Below are 13,919 nucleotides of genomic sequence, written 5' to 3' on the forward strand. Positions count from 1 at the left end.
ACATGCTAAATCCAATTTGGAGAAAAATCTTGCTCCCTTAATGCACACAAACATATCATTGATTTTTGGCAGGGGATGTGAATCAATCTGTATCTCCTTGTTCTACGACCTTAAGTCCACACACACCCTAAGTTGGCCACACTTCTTGCGGGCCACAACTAATGGAGACAACCATAAGGAAAATGAGTTGGGTTCAATTATACCTTGGTCACACAGACCCCTAAGTTCCTTGTCCAAATCGTTTTTAACACTGAAAGGAACTCCTCTTAGTTTATATTTTACAGGGACTGCCTTCATCTTAAACAATGATTTTATCTTTAAAACCAATGATCTTACCCAACTTGTTATCAAAAAATGTTGGAAACTCATTTTTCCACTTTTCTCTATTATCACGACAACTTACAATAGAAACGTGTTCCTTGGTACTGGGGCTAAGAATAATACCAAAAGGTCCTTGGTGATACCAACCCAGTATATTTAATCCCTTGACAGCTACGTCAAGAATTGTAAAGAACAATTGTTGTTACATCAAGAAATAAATTAAAGTCATGAGATTACTGTATTTCAGTGACAACAAGAAATCTAGATAAATATGACACAATAGAACACTTGAGAATAATAAAAGTTAACTATAAGTATCCAAAAAGAACAGAAGAAGCCGTGCACATTGGCGAAAATGTGCATGAAAACAAGGAATATGTTGTCAATAAATTGTTATAGCTGTGCACATCAGCGTATAAGAACAATAAAAAAAACCTGAAGCCATGCACATCGGCGAAAATGTGCAAGAAACAAAAATTAAAGATGAAGTATTACGTTAAGTACTCCACAGCCGTGCACATCCGAGAAACGTTGTTGAATGAAAGAGAATTCTTGAAAATACACACGACCGCGCTTATCGGCTGACTATACGGCTTCAAAAGAGTTGCTAGGAAACACGAAGCCTTGACGAACACACGCTGATGAGGTTAATGCTTGAAGAAGGCTGAATACGTTGCTAGGAAACGCTGCCCATGGTTGCTTGAAGACGCTTGCATACGTTGCTTGGAGACACTACCCTTATGTTGCTTGCGTGCAAAGATGACATGGTTTCCCAGAAAGTTATTTCCATGAAAAAATGGAAAAAGAAGAATCTCTGTTTTTAAACAAAATTTCCGTTGGAGGATTCTTCAAATACATGAAGATCTGAGATCTAAACAACAAGCACTAGCTACATGAACAGTGGAAACACAGCGTGGTGCTTTGAAAGTACTGATCGGTGGACACACGTAAGAGCACAAGCAAATGGTAGCACGAGGAGAGTTACCGAGTTTGAACAACTGCTTAAACCAAACAACACCAAAACCCCAAAAATATGAAAGATCTCACCGGGGTTCAACAGAGTGTTCCGGTTGAAAGGCGATTTGCTTGTCGATGGTTGTACACTCCTTGTCTCCAGAATTGTTCTCCGCAGTAAACAGAATGAAGTGCTGGGGTTCTCCGGATTTCACGTGCTCACCGCTGGGAAGTGTAAATAGCAAAGTCTAGACAGCACAGCAGAGTCAGGTTGAAATGTCAAAGACAAAGTCTGAGACAGCAGAGCAAAGGAGATTTTGAAAATGGATATTCTTCATTGAAATACATGACTTGCAGCATGCAAAGTTTCTCCGTGTAGCCAGATCATTGCCAACAATTTATGGTAACGACTCAGGAGCCAAGGTAAGTCATTAAGATTTAATCATAGGCTACACGGTTGTGGAGCTTTTAAGAGTAGCTCCACCAGTTACAAAGATCCCAACAGCAATACCAATTCAACTCTAAACATTCTAAATAAGAAGAAACATCATCACTAAGCAACATGGAATTTCCATGAAGAATGCCAGGGAGGCATTCACTACATCGCCACAGGCCCACCAACACAAGAAGGTAGTCCCTAGCTGACTGCAAATATTAAAACATAGTTTAGACAGATGGGCAAAACGGGCCTCATCTATCAGGGTAGTGAGGCGCCTGCAGTTACGTATTTTGTCAGTGTTGTCACTGGTAGGAGTACATCTGGATGATTTGATGGACTGGCTCCCAAAGTGAGTCCAAGTCTGCATTGAGATTGTTTGCATTTGCTCTTTTCCAGGTCAACACATACCTTTTCTTAATATCAACTGCCTGGTCCACCAAAGTTTTGGAACCCTTAGTTTCAATAACTCTCCAAATTCTGTTGGTTGCCTTGTCCCTGCTCTTCTCTACATCATCAGATGTGCTCCACAGTGACAAAGTTAGCAGTTTTGTCATTTGTCATTTCCATCTCCTCTAATTCTTGTTTGCTTTATCAAACTCGAAAGGTCTACCATCCTTATAAACCTGTCTCAATGTAAACATTGAACCCCAGACCTAAGGCTCAAGTCTGGTCCAGCTCGGAACTAGTGTGAGTTCTCTGTTATCATAAAGCGGTTGAGGGAGAAGGGTATGACGCTGTCATACATTTTTTAAGTGCACTGGCCTAAATCAACAGACTAGAGGGGTGAGGTGGTTATAGAAAGGGGTTTGCTTTTTCAAGCAGCCATTGAGGTATTGATTAGTTTCAAATGAAATTTAGTTTCAGAGACCAAGTGAATTCAGTGGCCTCTGCTACGTCCTTTGCTCTCGGGTCCTGCAAGAACATTTTGCTGCTTCTACCTAAGGAGTGTCGCCAAACAGTTGTCACAGCTCTCACCATGTCTAGGCTTGATTATTGCAACAGTGTGTATTTTAACATCCAGGAAGGAATAATGCAGAAGTTGCAACTCCTGCAGAATACTGCTGCTAGATTGGTGTTGGGCTTTCCAAAATACGCACCAATCTCGAAGGAGATACGGAAGCTGCATTGGTTGCCAGTTACAAAGCGCACCCAGTTTAAAGCTTATTTCTGGTTCACAACAGGTCCGGCTTATTGAAAAGGGCGGCTGTATTGTTATACTCCAATCAGATCACTGCACTCATCTGATGCTAAGCTGGTCAATGTACCATTAGCAAAAGAGGCCACCTCGGGTAGAAGAAGCTTTGTAGTGAATGCAGCCAAGACCTGGAATAATCTTCCACTATACCTTAGAGGTATGACCAGCTTACTGACTTTTCGAAAAACTTTAAAAACTTGTCTGTTTACAGGTTTATCTGACGTCTGCTCTGAGCTTTTGGGCAAGATTTCACATAGCGCCAGGAGACATACGGGCAACAGTAGCGCTTAATAAATGTTATAATAATAATACTACTAATAATAAATGTCCAGTAGTATGTTTGGGCTCTCTCATATTTAGTGCCATGGACTTTGTGTGATTTAGTTTGTAACCTAATTAGCCATGGATGCTTTCTAGATACTCACGTTTTCTGACAGTGATGCTACTCGAATGCCTTATCAGGCAGATGATATCATCTGCAACAAGTCTTTCAAGTACGACAGGTTCTCTGATCTCTCCATTGTCGCTTACATTTTGTACAACAAGCTCAACAGCTGGAGCAAAGATGGCGGGGGACAAATTGTTGCTTTGTTGTACACTGGAGTTTGAGAGGAAAAATTCTCATTTGTTTTTAGTCTGGTCATTGGAGTGGTCTAATTGGTCCAGATAGATTTTTGATCTTTGCAGGGTGAATGAAAATGTTATGAACCCGTAAAGAAAATATTTAGATACCTTTGTCTTTAATATTGATGCTCCTCAGCTGCACGTTAAGCACCATTGTTTTTTGTAGTATACAAGTTTTGTAGTATACAAGAGTGATGTAAAAGGAACAATCCCCAACACAACTCAAGATTCCATATCTTATTCTATGAACTAATATAATTTCAGGAAAAGACACCAAGTGAACCTCTAGCTCAAAGGCAAAGAATATTCTGCGCAGTATTTCAATGATGTTCCAAACTCGTCCTGGGGCCATATTATGGAATTTGTGCTCCTGGCGCATACAAATGTGCGCTGTGTCATCTGCGCTGCACCCTTCTGAATGTTTATTTATATGGCGTATTATCCTTCAACGGCGCAAAACTTATCTATATTAGGAAACCGTTTGTGCACCCACACGCACAGGAATGTTGCAGTCAAAAAATGCATTGACACCAGCGCTAATGCAATATACGCACAGAGGCAAATGCACATAGACACAGAGCGCAAAGTCTGCGCCAACATCACGGCGTATGTCAAACTGATCCTCCATAATGCCAACAGCTGCATTCTCCGGCGCACTTGACAACTAGCGCAGGCGCAGTCATGTATATACGGCCCATGGTCTTCAATCAGGTAGCCATGATGATTAAAAAAGTGCCAAAAATACAGTAAGGTCAGACGCCTCTTAATGCACTTAAAGTAAGGGACTTATGTGATGCAGCAGTGAAGATAAAGCGAATATTCAGATAAATACCGGGGTGTGGAAATTTATACCAAGAACCTTTGTAGACCACTTAACAAAACAGTGCAAAGAACCAGACATGCCTTTGCAAAGTAACACATAGAGGCTGTTGCAATAACCAGTAAATGGATCATCAACAGAGCAGGTCTATCTGTTGTGTTCTTTCATTCCACCAGATATTCCATGAAGCACAGTTTAGCGCAGCCTGGAAGAACGCATAGTGATGTATGCATGCATGTATGTATGTGGTATTTCTTTGGTGCTAGCCTGGCCAAAAGACAACACAGCGCGTGCTGCGCTGTGTTGTCTTTTGGCCAGGCTGTATTGGGTGAAAGACAGCCATGAAGTCAATGAATGATAGAAGAGGCAGCTGGTCCATGTACGAATGTACTTGGTATATAGTGATAACTAAAGATACCACTTTCTGAGAAATGTTTGAGGCTCTCAGGCCTCATTTGAAGGATTATGAAACTAGATCAGATCCGCTGATCCCCCCCGAAGCGCCTTGAGACCTCCACGGATGAGTAGGGTGCTTGTGATACCCTGATTGATTGATTGATTAATTGACAGAGAGCTACTGGAGAGCTATTCCAACCAAAAGTTTGAAATGTGTGGCTGTCAGGAGAAGCTAATGCGAATGGTGCTGCTGGTTCCAGGTGAGGGGTAGAGCTTTTCAGTGGGCTTTGGTACATTGTAAAAAGCAGTTCTGCTGTCGCTAATCCTATATTTGTTGTGAATCCCAGGCTTTGCAACCACAAACTCCTGCGCACGTCCGGCCCTAAATGTCTAAACTAAACATACATAATTATTTTAAGGGGGAAATAAAATTGTGCAAACAAAAGCATGAAATAAAAAGAAGTACAATACTTTATCAAATCAGGTCTTCGAAAAAGCTACAGCCCAGCATAATTGTTGCAATATAATTATGGTATAAAGTCATTTAATTATTTCCTAAACCTAAAGCAATTGAAAACAACACCTCTTCCTCCCCCAATGAATCGGTTGAAGTCCCAATTTACAAATTCCCAAAACATAAACCCAGAAATTGTGGTAAAGCCACAGTGGCCCTCTAGATTAGAGGGCACCCTTAGTACAGTCCTCATATTCTTTGCACTTCCTGATGCAAAGGTTATGGTTCAGATTAGCCTCAAACTCACGCCTTGATTGTGTTTAATTACTGATGCTGTAAAATATTACCTTCTTTGTCTTGAGTTTGCCATTGGTTCTCTGTTCATCTCTCATAGTTGGCCAAGTTGTGTTGTGTGTGATATTTGTCTCTGGTGGTAGGAGGGTTAAGCGGTAGAGTGATGTTTTCTCATGCACTCCTTTCTATTCCAGCCAGCGCTACTGCATATGCAACCCAGATGTTGTCCAGCAGTTCCACAACCCCGACACCATCTTCATCCTAGCTTTTGCCATCATCCTTCTCAACACCGACATGTACAGCCCCAATATCAAGCCCGACAGGAAGATGATGCTAGAAGACTTCATTCGGAACCTCAGAGGTCAGTCAGCTCTTACCATGCTCTGCTTCGGTTCTTGTTGCGTAATGGGTGTCCCTGGGCGCGCGGGTGGTACATTATGGACGCTGTAGGCAGCTGCCTTATGGTGCCACCACCAGAAGACACAAGAGCGTGACAGAATGCAAACAACGGGTATAAATCGTTTTTTATATAATGGAGTGGGAGCTTGCAAAATACACATTGCCATTTGCATGGCGCTCCCAAAACCCTAACAGTGGCAAGAGGTGCTCTTTTCTCAGAATTCACTTTCCACAGGGATTCTGGGTAACTTGGATTGCTCGAACAATGTATCCGTTTCACTGTAAGCCACAATTTTGCAGTATAGCGTGCTACAGTACTCTCTGGCTCCTCAGTTAAATTCCTAATGTTCGGTCATGTGTTTACCTGGTTAATTTTCCATCCTATATTCTCTGTTTTTTTGTTCTGTTATTTCCTTTTGTCAAGTGCGAACTACTCTCCTCATAGTAACTTAGCACATCCTTAATGTCAGCGCCATTTTGTTTGACTGTGGGATTTCCACTAGTGGACGTAGTATACTCCCACCTTTTCGGCCTCTAGATATTGCTTCATCTGGTATCTTATATAGTCATATCTGTAAGTCATCTGCCACATATTCACCTTTTAATGTATCACTGGAACATATTTAATGTGTGCTGGTCTGGCTTTCTAGGCCTTTATTCCACTCATTTTACGCTGAAGTCACTTCAATGATGCTATAGTAGGGACTTGTGCATAGGTCTGCATACAGCTATTATAAACAAACATTTATTGCTTCCCGTACAGATGCACATTCTGTGGCTGATTTGTTCTTTTCGGGGAATACTGTGTTGTAGCGTAATTGGAATCAGTGCATTCAGCAATCCAAAGGGTTGCAATCTTCATATCGAACATGCTCAGGACAGATTCATACCTTTCAACAGCACAATCACTGAGCGGGATCCGTTAGCATCCTTGGTGCATAGACAAGCACAAACAATACATCAACACTGGCGCGTGGACAGAAGAGTAAGACAAGCAAGGCCCTTCACTTGGGCTTTGGTAAATACAAATATACATGGGCAGCACCAGTGGATGCTCTTATCCCATACGCAGGGAATGTTGTACTGTAGCATTAAATGTACCTGCTGTGTGTGTATTATTATTCTGCTGCCCCCTGCTGTATGAGGGAAACCTCGACTGTTTCTTCCCATGATGTACCAGGATTGTAACTTGTTGAAGGTTGTTGACTATTTCACTATTCAAAAGCCAAAAAGATTGGCATTCTTGGGGTGGAGGACATGGAGGGCGCACATGGTGTTAGAGTGTGTGGGGGGAGGGATCAAAAGATGGGTAAGGTCAAAGGAGGAAGTGCAGGATGTAAGAGGGTGGAAGTTTCCCTTGTACGCTGCACAGGACGCAGGAGTGCATATTTCTGACACAGACACACTCACACAGACAGACCGACACACACGCACGCACACACACTCACTCACTCTGAAACATAACCATCGGAGGTGCAAACCTCTCAGACACAGACACACTCACACAGACAGACCGACACACACGCACACACACTCACTCACTCTGAAACATAACAATCGGAGGTGCACATCTCCCACACACATACACCCACATGAACCCAGAGCGAGTGTTCAAATGTCCAGAGCACATTCAAAACAGGACCTACAAAGTTATCAGGACCACAGCCTTCCCTCTAACACAGAACATAGACTATCAAGGCATCCACAGTGCACATTTCTCTTGGGCAAACCGCACAGAACATGTACCAGATGCAATCACCACTGCACTATAAATCCCCTCACACTCACAGAGAACAAGCAGCTCATTGGCCGCGTGTAAGGTCATGCAAAGTCACCAGTTTTACCACAGTTCAGACAGGTGAGATATAAAACTCAAGTAGTGCTAGAATAAGAGTAAAATAACCATAATAAGCAGTGCGGGCCCTAAATGTAGACCACCTATAATTGGTTAGTTACACGCTTGTCAGTGGCGGCTCCTCCATTGAGGCAGAGGAGCGTCGCCTCACTGCGACTGTGCAGCAGTAAAAGTAAGGAAAAATAACATGTTAATAACAAAAGGTTAATATCATGCGGTCCTCTGCAGCGGCAGCATGAGGGCGGGGCTGCTCTGCTGTCAGAGCAGGGGAAGAAGGGTGGGCAAACTAAAGTGCGCATGATGCTTTGACTGGCACTCTCGGGCCGGCCAAACAGGCATGCACACTTTAGCATGTTCTCCATGCAGGCTGCATTATATCCTGCGTGGAGAACATGGCAAGGCCTTCATTCCCCATCTGAGCACCGAACCACAACGTTCATATTAATCACAGCATGCATTGCAGTGTTGTGATTGGTTTAGGTGAGCCAATCACAATGCTGCAATGCCTGGCTGCTTCCTGTTCGGTGGAGGAGTGACGATGTGAGACAGAGCAGCGAGGAGGTAAGTGAATTATTCTTTTTTTTACAATTATCCCCTTTAACCACTCCCCCCCCCCCTTTACCCCCTCCCCACCCCAGGTCCATGCTGGTCGCCACTGTTGCTTGTGTGAGCATACCTCACAATTTTCTGCAACACTTAAGGCCCATGCATAACTGCCAGTTTGCACCACTATTTCATTAACACGTCTATGAACATCACGTACAGCACCCAACACCACCCATATAAGTCTACCTGAAACCAACATCCCATCTACTATGCACCCCAAAAAGAGTACCCGAGTACCTGATGTGAATTAGAACATTCCATGGGCTGATCAGGACAATGCAGCTCAAAATACACACTACAATACAGAACAAATGGTGGAAATCTAGCCGGTCATACATTGCTTCCACTGTCTTTGTATGTGAATGGCTGCTGATGAAGTTCGTAAACAAAAAGCAGCCATCACAGTGATGGAACATTAATCGCGACCAAAGTAGATCATTGCACCATATTTGCACTCATAGGCAAAAGAGATACCTGCATTCCATAGTACATTTTATACCAGAGGAGCAACACCACCACTATGCCAAATTATAGGAACCGAAGTTGGGTTGCTCATTACAGAAGGGCCTGTGGGAAGTGCTCCATGGCGACGAGTTTTTCAGATTTTTCTTGTTCCTAAAGTAGCAGTTGTTCTAGAACAGGGGACATTGTTGGAAATGCCAGTAGTGCCCAGGCATCTTCTTATATCCAGGCTCCTCTGTGAAGTGCTTTGTATCTTCTGGAAATTCTACAGCTACCTGTCCCTCCGATCAGAGAAGATTTCTGTCAATTCATTGATATTATAGAAATAAATTGCCTCACCACATTTGTAATGGAAGTTATGAAGGGGGCGAAATGTGATTTATTCCACTGAGCCGATCCTTAATAGATTATTTCTTAATGGAACTGTGACAATGTGTCACCAAATAAATGTAAAAAGAGGCAGTGTGTAAAGTGTCTGTGCAACACTTCAAACAGTAACACAGTGAAAACATACCACAAAAGGAGCCCACAACAGGTTAGAAGAATAGAGTCATTTTTCATAAATAAAACAATACCAAAACAACAAAAATCCAATCAGTAGAACCCGAGATGTTCAATTTGTAAGATTTTAGTCAAAATAGCACCAAAAGGGGGTAAAATGCCAAATGTGGATATCTTGTTGCACCAGACCAGGATAAAGTCGTAAGTACAGGCCGACCGTGATGGAGTGTGGGCTGGTTACAGGGACCCAGTTAAGCCAGCCGACCAAAGTACTTTCAATCCTGGTTTGCAGAGCATTGTGTTAATCCGCAGCGAAGGGACGTTCAACAGCACAGCAAGCTCCAGAGGCCTCCCAGAAACAACCTAGCTGACCTGCTGCACTGCACCTGCCTGGACCTGCAACTGGACCTGCCTGAGCTCTGCTGAATTGAGTTCATGATCCACAGGTTCGGGACCTTGGATGGGAACAGTTGAGCTCCTTTTGAGAAGAAAGGTGAAACCCTGAAGTTTTGAGCTCTTGGCGATCGTGAATGCGCCCTTCACAGTGAGTCTTTGCCATTCATGATGAACGCCAGCGGAAAGCTCAAGTGAGCCTGACTCTTTCAGCTACAACAATCATCATTGATAACCACCAACGTGTCTGCCCTTCGCACTACAGCAGTGACAGCCCATGGGAACTGTAAGCACAAAACTCCAGCAATGATCAAGCGTGCTGCCCAACCAGATCTTCACACCCTCAAGAGCTGCCTCCTCAGGTTCTGGAATCTGGGGTGAGATCAGTTGAGCTCCTCTTAAGAAGAAAGGTGAAACCCTGAAATGTTGGGTTCTTGGTGACCATGAATGGGACCACCCGCAACTAGACTTTGCCTTCCGTGATGACGTCCAATGCAAAGCTACAGCAGTGTCAGCGATTACCACCAAAGTGAGATCTGTCCTTCGCACTACAGCAACGACAGCCTGCGGGAACTGCAAGTGCAAAGCTCCAGCAATGACCAAACACAATGCCTGATCGAATATTCATGAAACAGTGACGACAGCCCGAGAAACCCGGCCTGCTCCTTTTGCTACAATGATGAACACCCAGGGCTCTGTCCATGCTCCTTGTGGCCTCCTTCACCACAAACAGAACTCTTCGTGTCGGACTTTGAGAAGACAATCCTTTCCGCTGGACTATATGTCCCCTGAATCCGTCCCACGCTCTATCGTGGTCAGCCTGAACTTGTGACTTCTCTCAGTCTAGCATGAACACATGACCATGAGTGGCGCATTGTGCTTTTAGCCACTATATCTACCTAAAACCTTAACATTTCAAATCTCTGGTTCTAGTGATTTGATTTTTGACATTCGACTATTGTTTTATTTATGAAAATGTACTCTGTGGTTTGGGATTTTGATTGTATTGTGTTTTTACTTTATTACTGTTGTGAGCTGCATAAATCCTTTACATATTGCCTTTAGATGAAGTACAACTGCTTTTATGCCAGGCCATGGGCAATGGGTTAAGCACAGGTTACTTTAGTGACTTTTTGGTTCACCCTTATAAGGGATGTGGTTGTTGCCTGAGTCTGGCTTTCTCCCCATCAACCACTAACCCAATTTCTTACAACCACCAAGTAGCTCCAAATCAAAAACATAGAAGGAGAAAAGACTATAAAATAACAAGGGATAAATCAGATTGCAATCTGGCAGCAGCAGTGCCAGAAGTCAACAGCCATTAAGATGGTCTGTACAAGTACTGCAAATACCACAGAGACTAGTTTCCCTGTCTCGCTCAACTTCTTTCAACTCCCATATTTTAATTTTTTGTTTGTTATACATTTTTTCCTCTCTTGTTCTCTACTTCTTCCACCTTTTGTGTTTGTTTCACATGGAGCAATTAGGAATCTGTAGTCTCCCGACCTCCTGCCTCAATACCTTCTTGAGGGCTGCATTGGGCCACCAGATATGCAAAGGGACAAGAGTGGTTCAAGAGTGTGAAGTGGAAAAAGCACATCATTCTGTGAAGCTCATGGCCAATTTGAAGCCACAGTAGTAATAGAGTGAATACAGAGTCAGTGTTTTCTCTGGAAACTCTATGTTCATTACAAGTGAGAAGAAGGCGTGGTATTTTGAATTACTGAACAGAAAACCATTAAATATTTTCCTGTCGTAGAGTTGGATACAAACATTACAGATCCCATTAAACATAGAATTCTGGAGAGCCACAACTTTGATCATGATGCAATGTGCCCCTGCTGTATTCAATGGAAGCTTGGGATGAGTGTCTGAAAAGTTTCAGCGCTCTGTCCATCATCTCCTTGTGTTTGCTTTGTTCACCCTAAGCTGGCAGTGTTTTCTCAGATGTGGGTCGCTTGCTCACTTTGCCACTGGATTCAAGCTAGCTTGGCTAATGAGGGCTGTTAGCCCGAAACCGGTCCCAGGATGCTTGTTTCTAGCCCAGTAAAGACCTGGCTTGGCATTTCGGGCCGGATTGTTCCCACGAGGAAACAGAGTCAAGACTGATTTGCATATGGCTTGGTCTGAACTGGGGTGGCGAAGTAAGCTAAAGATTGATGATGGATTCAACCCAGACCTGTGACTGGGAGTGAGTGTCTGAAAAGTTGCAGCGCTCTGTGCATCTTCTCCTTGTGTTTGCTCCAAGCTAGAGATCTGCACATTACACGTTGAATAGCTTTTGGGATCCATGTATGAGGGGGTGGACAGAGTCAGGGAAGAAACTGATGCCAGTGCGCAGAAGTGTCGTTTATATGTGGCCCCATTCATCAGTTGGTGTTGAACAAAGTCAAGGTAGAGCTGCATGACACCATCTACTGGCGCACAGGAGAACTGCTGTGTAAAGGGTTCCAGATCTAATCTGGAGCCTTGGGATATTCTAAAGGTATGAAAGGTAAGTTACTTGCTCTTCTTACACATCCATTAGCGTAATATTGGGGTTCCTGTGCAGCAAAGCTATGTCCAACAGGATCAAGTCTGTGACCCCATGGCAAAGTCCTGATTTTAATTTTGTCTGAATTAGTTTATTAATTGTTATTACAATGGGAGACTTAACAGGGCAAGGAGTCTTGCGTTGAGAGTGTTTCTACTATAAGAGGGTGAGGGCAGCAGTGATTTCATGGCAGTTTTTGATGAGACTGCGGTGGACAACTAGGTTGTATTTATCACAAGTCAACTGATGGTGGTAAAAATAAATTGAGCATGGTTTATGTCAGACTAATGTTTTCTTGGTGGGCTTGAGGGCCTGACCTCTGATGTTTATAAACAGGTGTGGAAAATATTTCTTTGACAAATAACTGAGGACAGTTTTAAGATCCAATGGAGTAAAAAAAGATGCAGGACTTTAGTAAATTAGACACTTATTTCCACAAGGTAAAAACTTGCTAGCATGCCAATGCTAAAATTGAATCACAGGTAGCAAGGGCAAAATCACACCTATTTGCTATATTCCTATCACACCTCTATGTGAGACAGAGGGCTGGCAGGCAGAGCAGGGAATGTACTGTCATGTGCTATGATATTGTATAGATAACATTTATAGAATTAGACCGGTGACCAGAGAATCAGCCTTTGGGCAGGTTATGAAGAGGTGACTTTCTTGTACAGGGAAAAAAGGCTGAAATTGCAAGGAAGTGAAGGACTAAGAAGGCTCTGCATTTGATTTTAGTTTGGAGTAAATGTAATGGTATAAAAGACATAAAGGTTTGCATGGTGCAAGTCGGGCGATTCTAGCTGAAGTGACTGAGTGGTGGCTGCAGGGACTGGTGATAACAGGCTGTTCTGGAAAATCATTGCCTATGGGAGCGCGTGCTCTGAGACACAGATGATTGCTACCTGAGTCCAGGAGCCTGGGTGGATCATTTCACCAAATTATATGACTATGTTCCTGATGGCCACATAGTGCTCATTGATACTGTCCCAGAATTCACCCCCTTCAATATACACTTTTCACTTTAGGAAACCGAGGCAGCTATTACCACGATCAAACCAGGCACGGAGCCGGACCCAGATAAAATCCCTGGAGAACTATTATGCCATGACTTGTCCGTTTGGATCCCATACGTTAACAGCTTGAGCAATATCATAGCCATGAGAGCGCCGATCCCCGACAACTGGAAAGGAGCAGAGATAGTCCCCATTCATAAAAAGGTGGACCAGCAGAGCCCTGGCAACCATAGGCCAATAAGCATTTTGGGTATCTTGCAGAAAGTGTATGGGAGACAGCTACTAGGGAAATTGAATGATTGGATCAAGGATGTAGACATTCTGCCCCCCTCTCAGGCTTGGTTTAAATCCAAAGTCAGTACCACAGACTTAGTCTTGGATCCACTCCTTATTGTCTATAATCACACAAAGCTATATAATAATAATCCACATTTGCAAAGCGCACAATCACCCGTAAGGGTCTCTAGGTGCTGGGGGCCGTCGGGAAGATTAAGCAAGCTATTGCCCAGAGTCACATGGTGCTGGGCTAATCTGCCACCGGTGCCAGGGATCGAACTGTGATCCTCAGATTCCAGAGTCAGTCGCCCTAGCCGCGGCACCACACCTCTTCCTGAGGTTCCAAAGCTGAAAGAATGTCACCTTTATATAGCATTTGTTGAC

At 43.4% G+C, this 13,919-nt stretch overlaps 1 protein-coding gene across 4 annotated transcripts in view; it reads left to right on the forward strand.

Moving 5' to 3' along the window:
- The window catches only part of IQSEC3 (IQ motif and Sec7 domain ArfGEF 3), a 976,838-nt gene that overhangs the window by 809,135 nt on the left and 153,784 nt on the right, over positions 1 to 13,919 (forward strand). For all 4 annotated transcript variants that reach the window (XM_086952823.1, XM_086952826.1, XM_086952824.1 and 1 more), the window contains one exon: positions 5,692 to 5,858. In XM_086952823.1, coding sequence (XP_086808949.1) covers positions 5,692 to 5,858 — 167 coding nt within the window. The remainder of the gene's footprint in view (positions 1 to 5,691; positions 5,859 to 13,919) is intronic.

This window comes from Lissotriton vulgaris, chromosome 1_2, assembly GCF_964263255.1.
Source record: "Lissotriton vulgaris chromosome 1_2, aLisVul1.2, whole genome shotgun sequence".
Taxonomy (NCBI): domain Eukaryota; kingdom Metazoa; phylum Chordata; class Amphibia; order Caudata; family Salamandridae; genus Lissotriton; species Lissotriton vulgaris.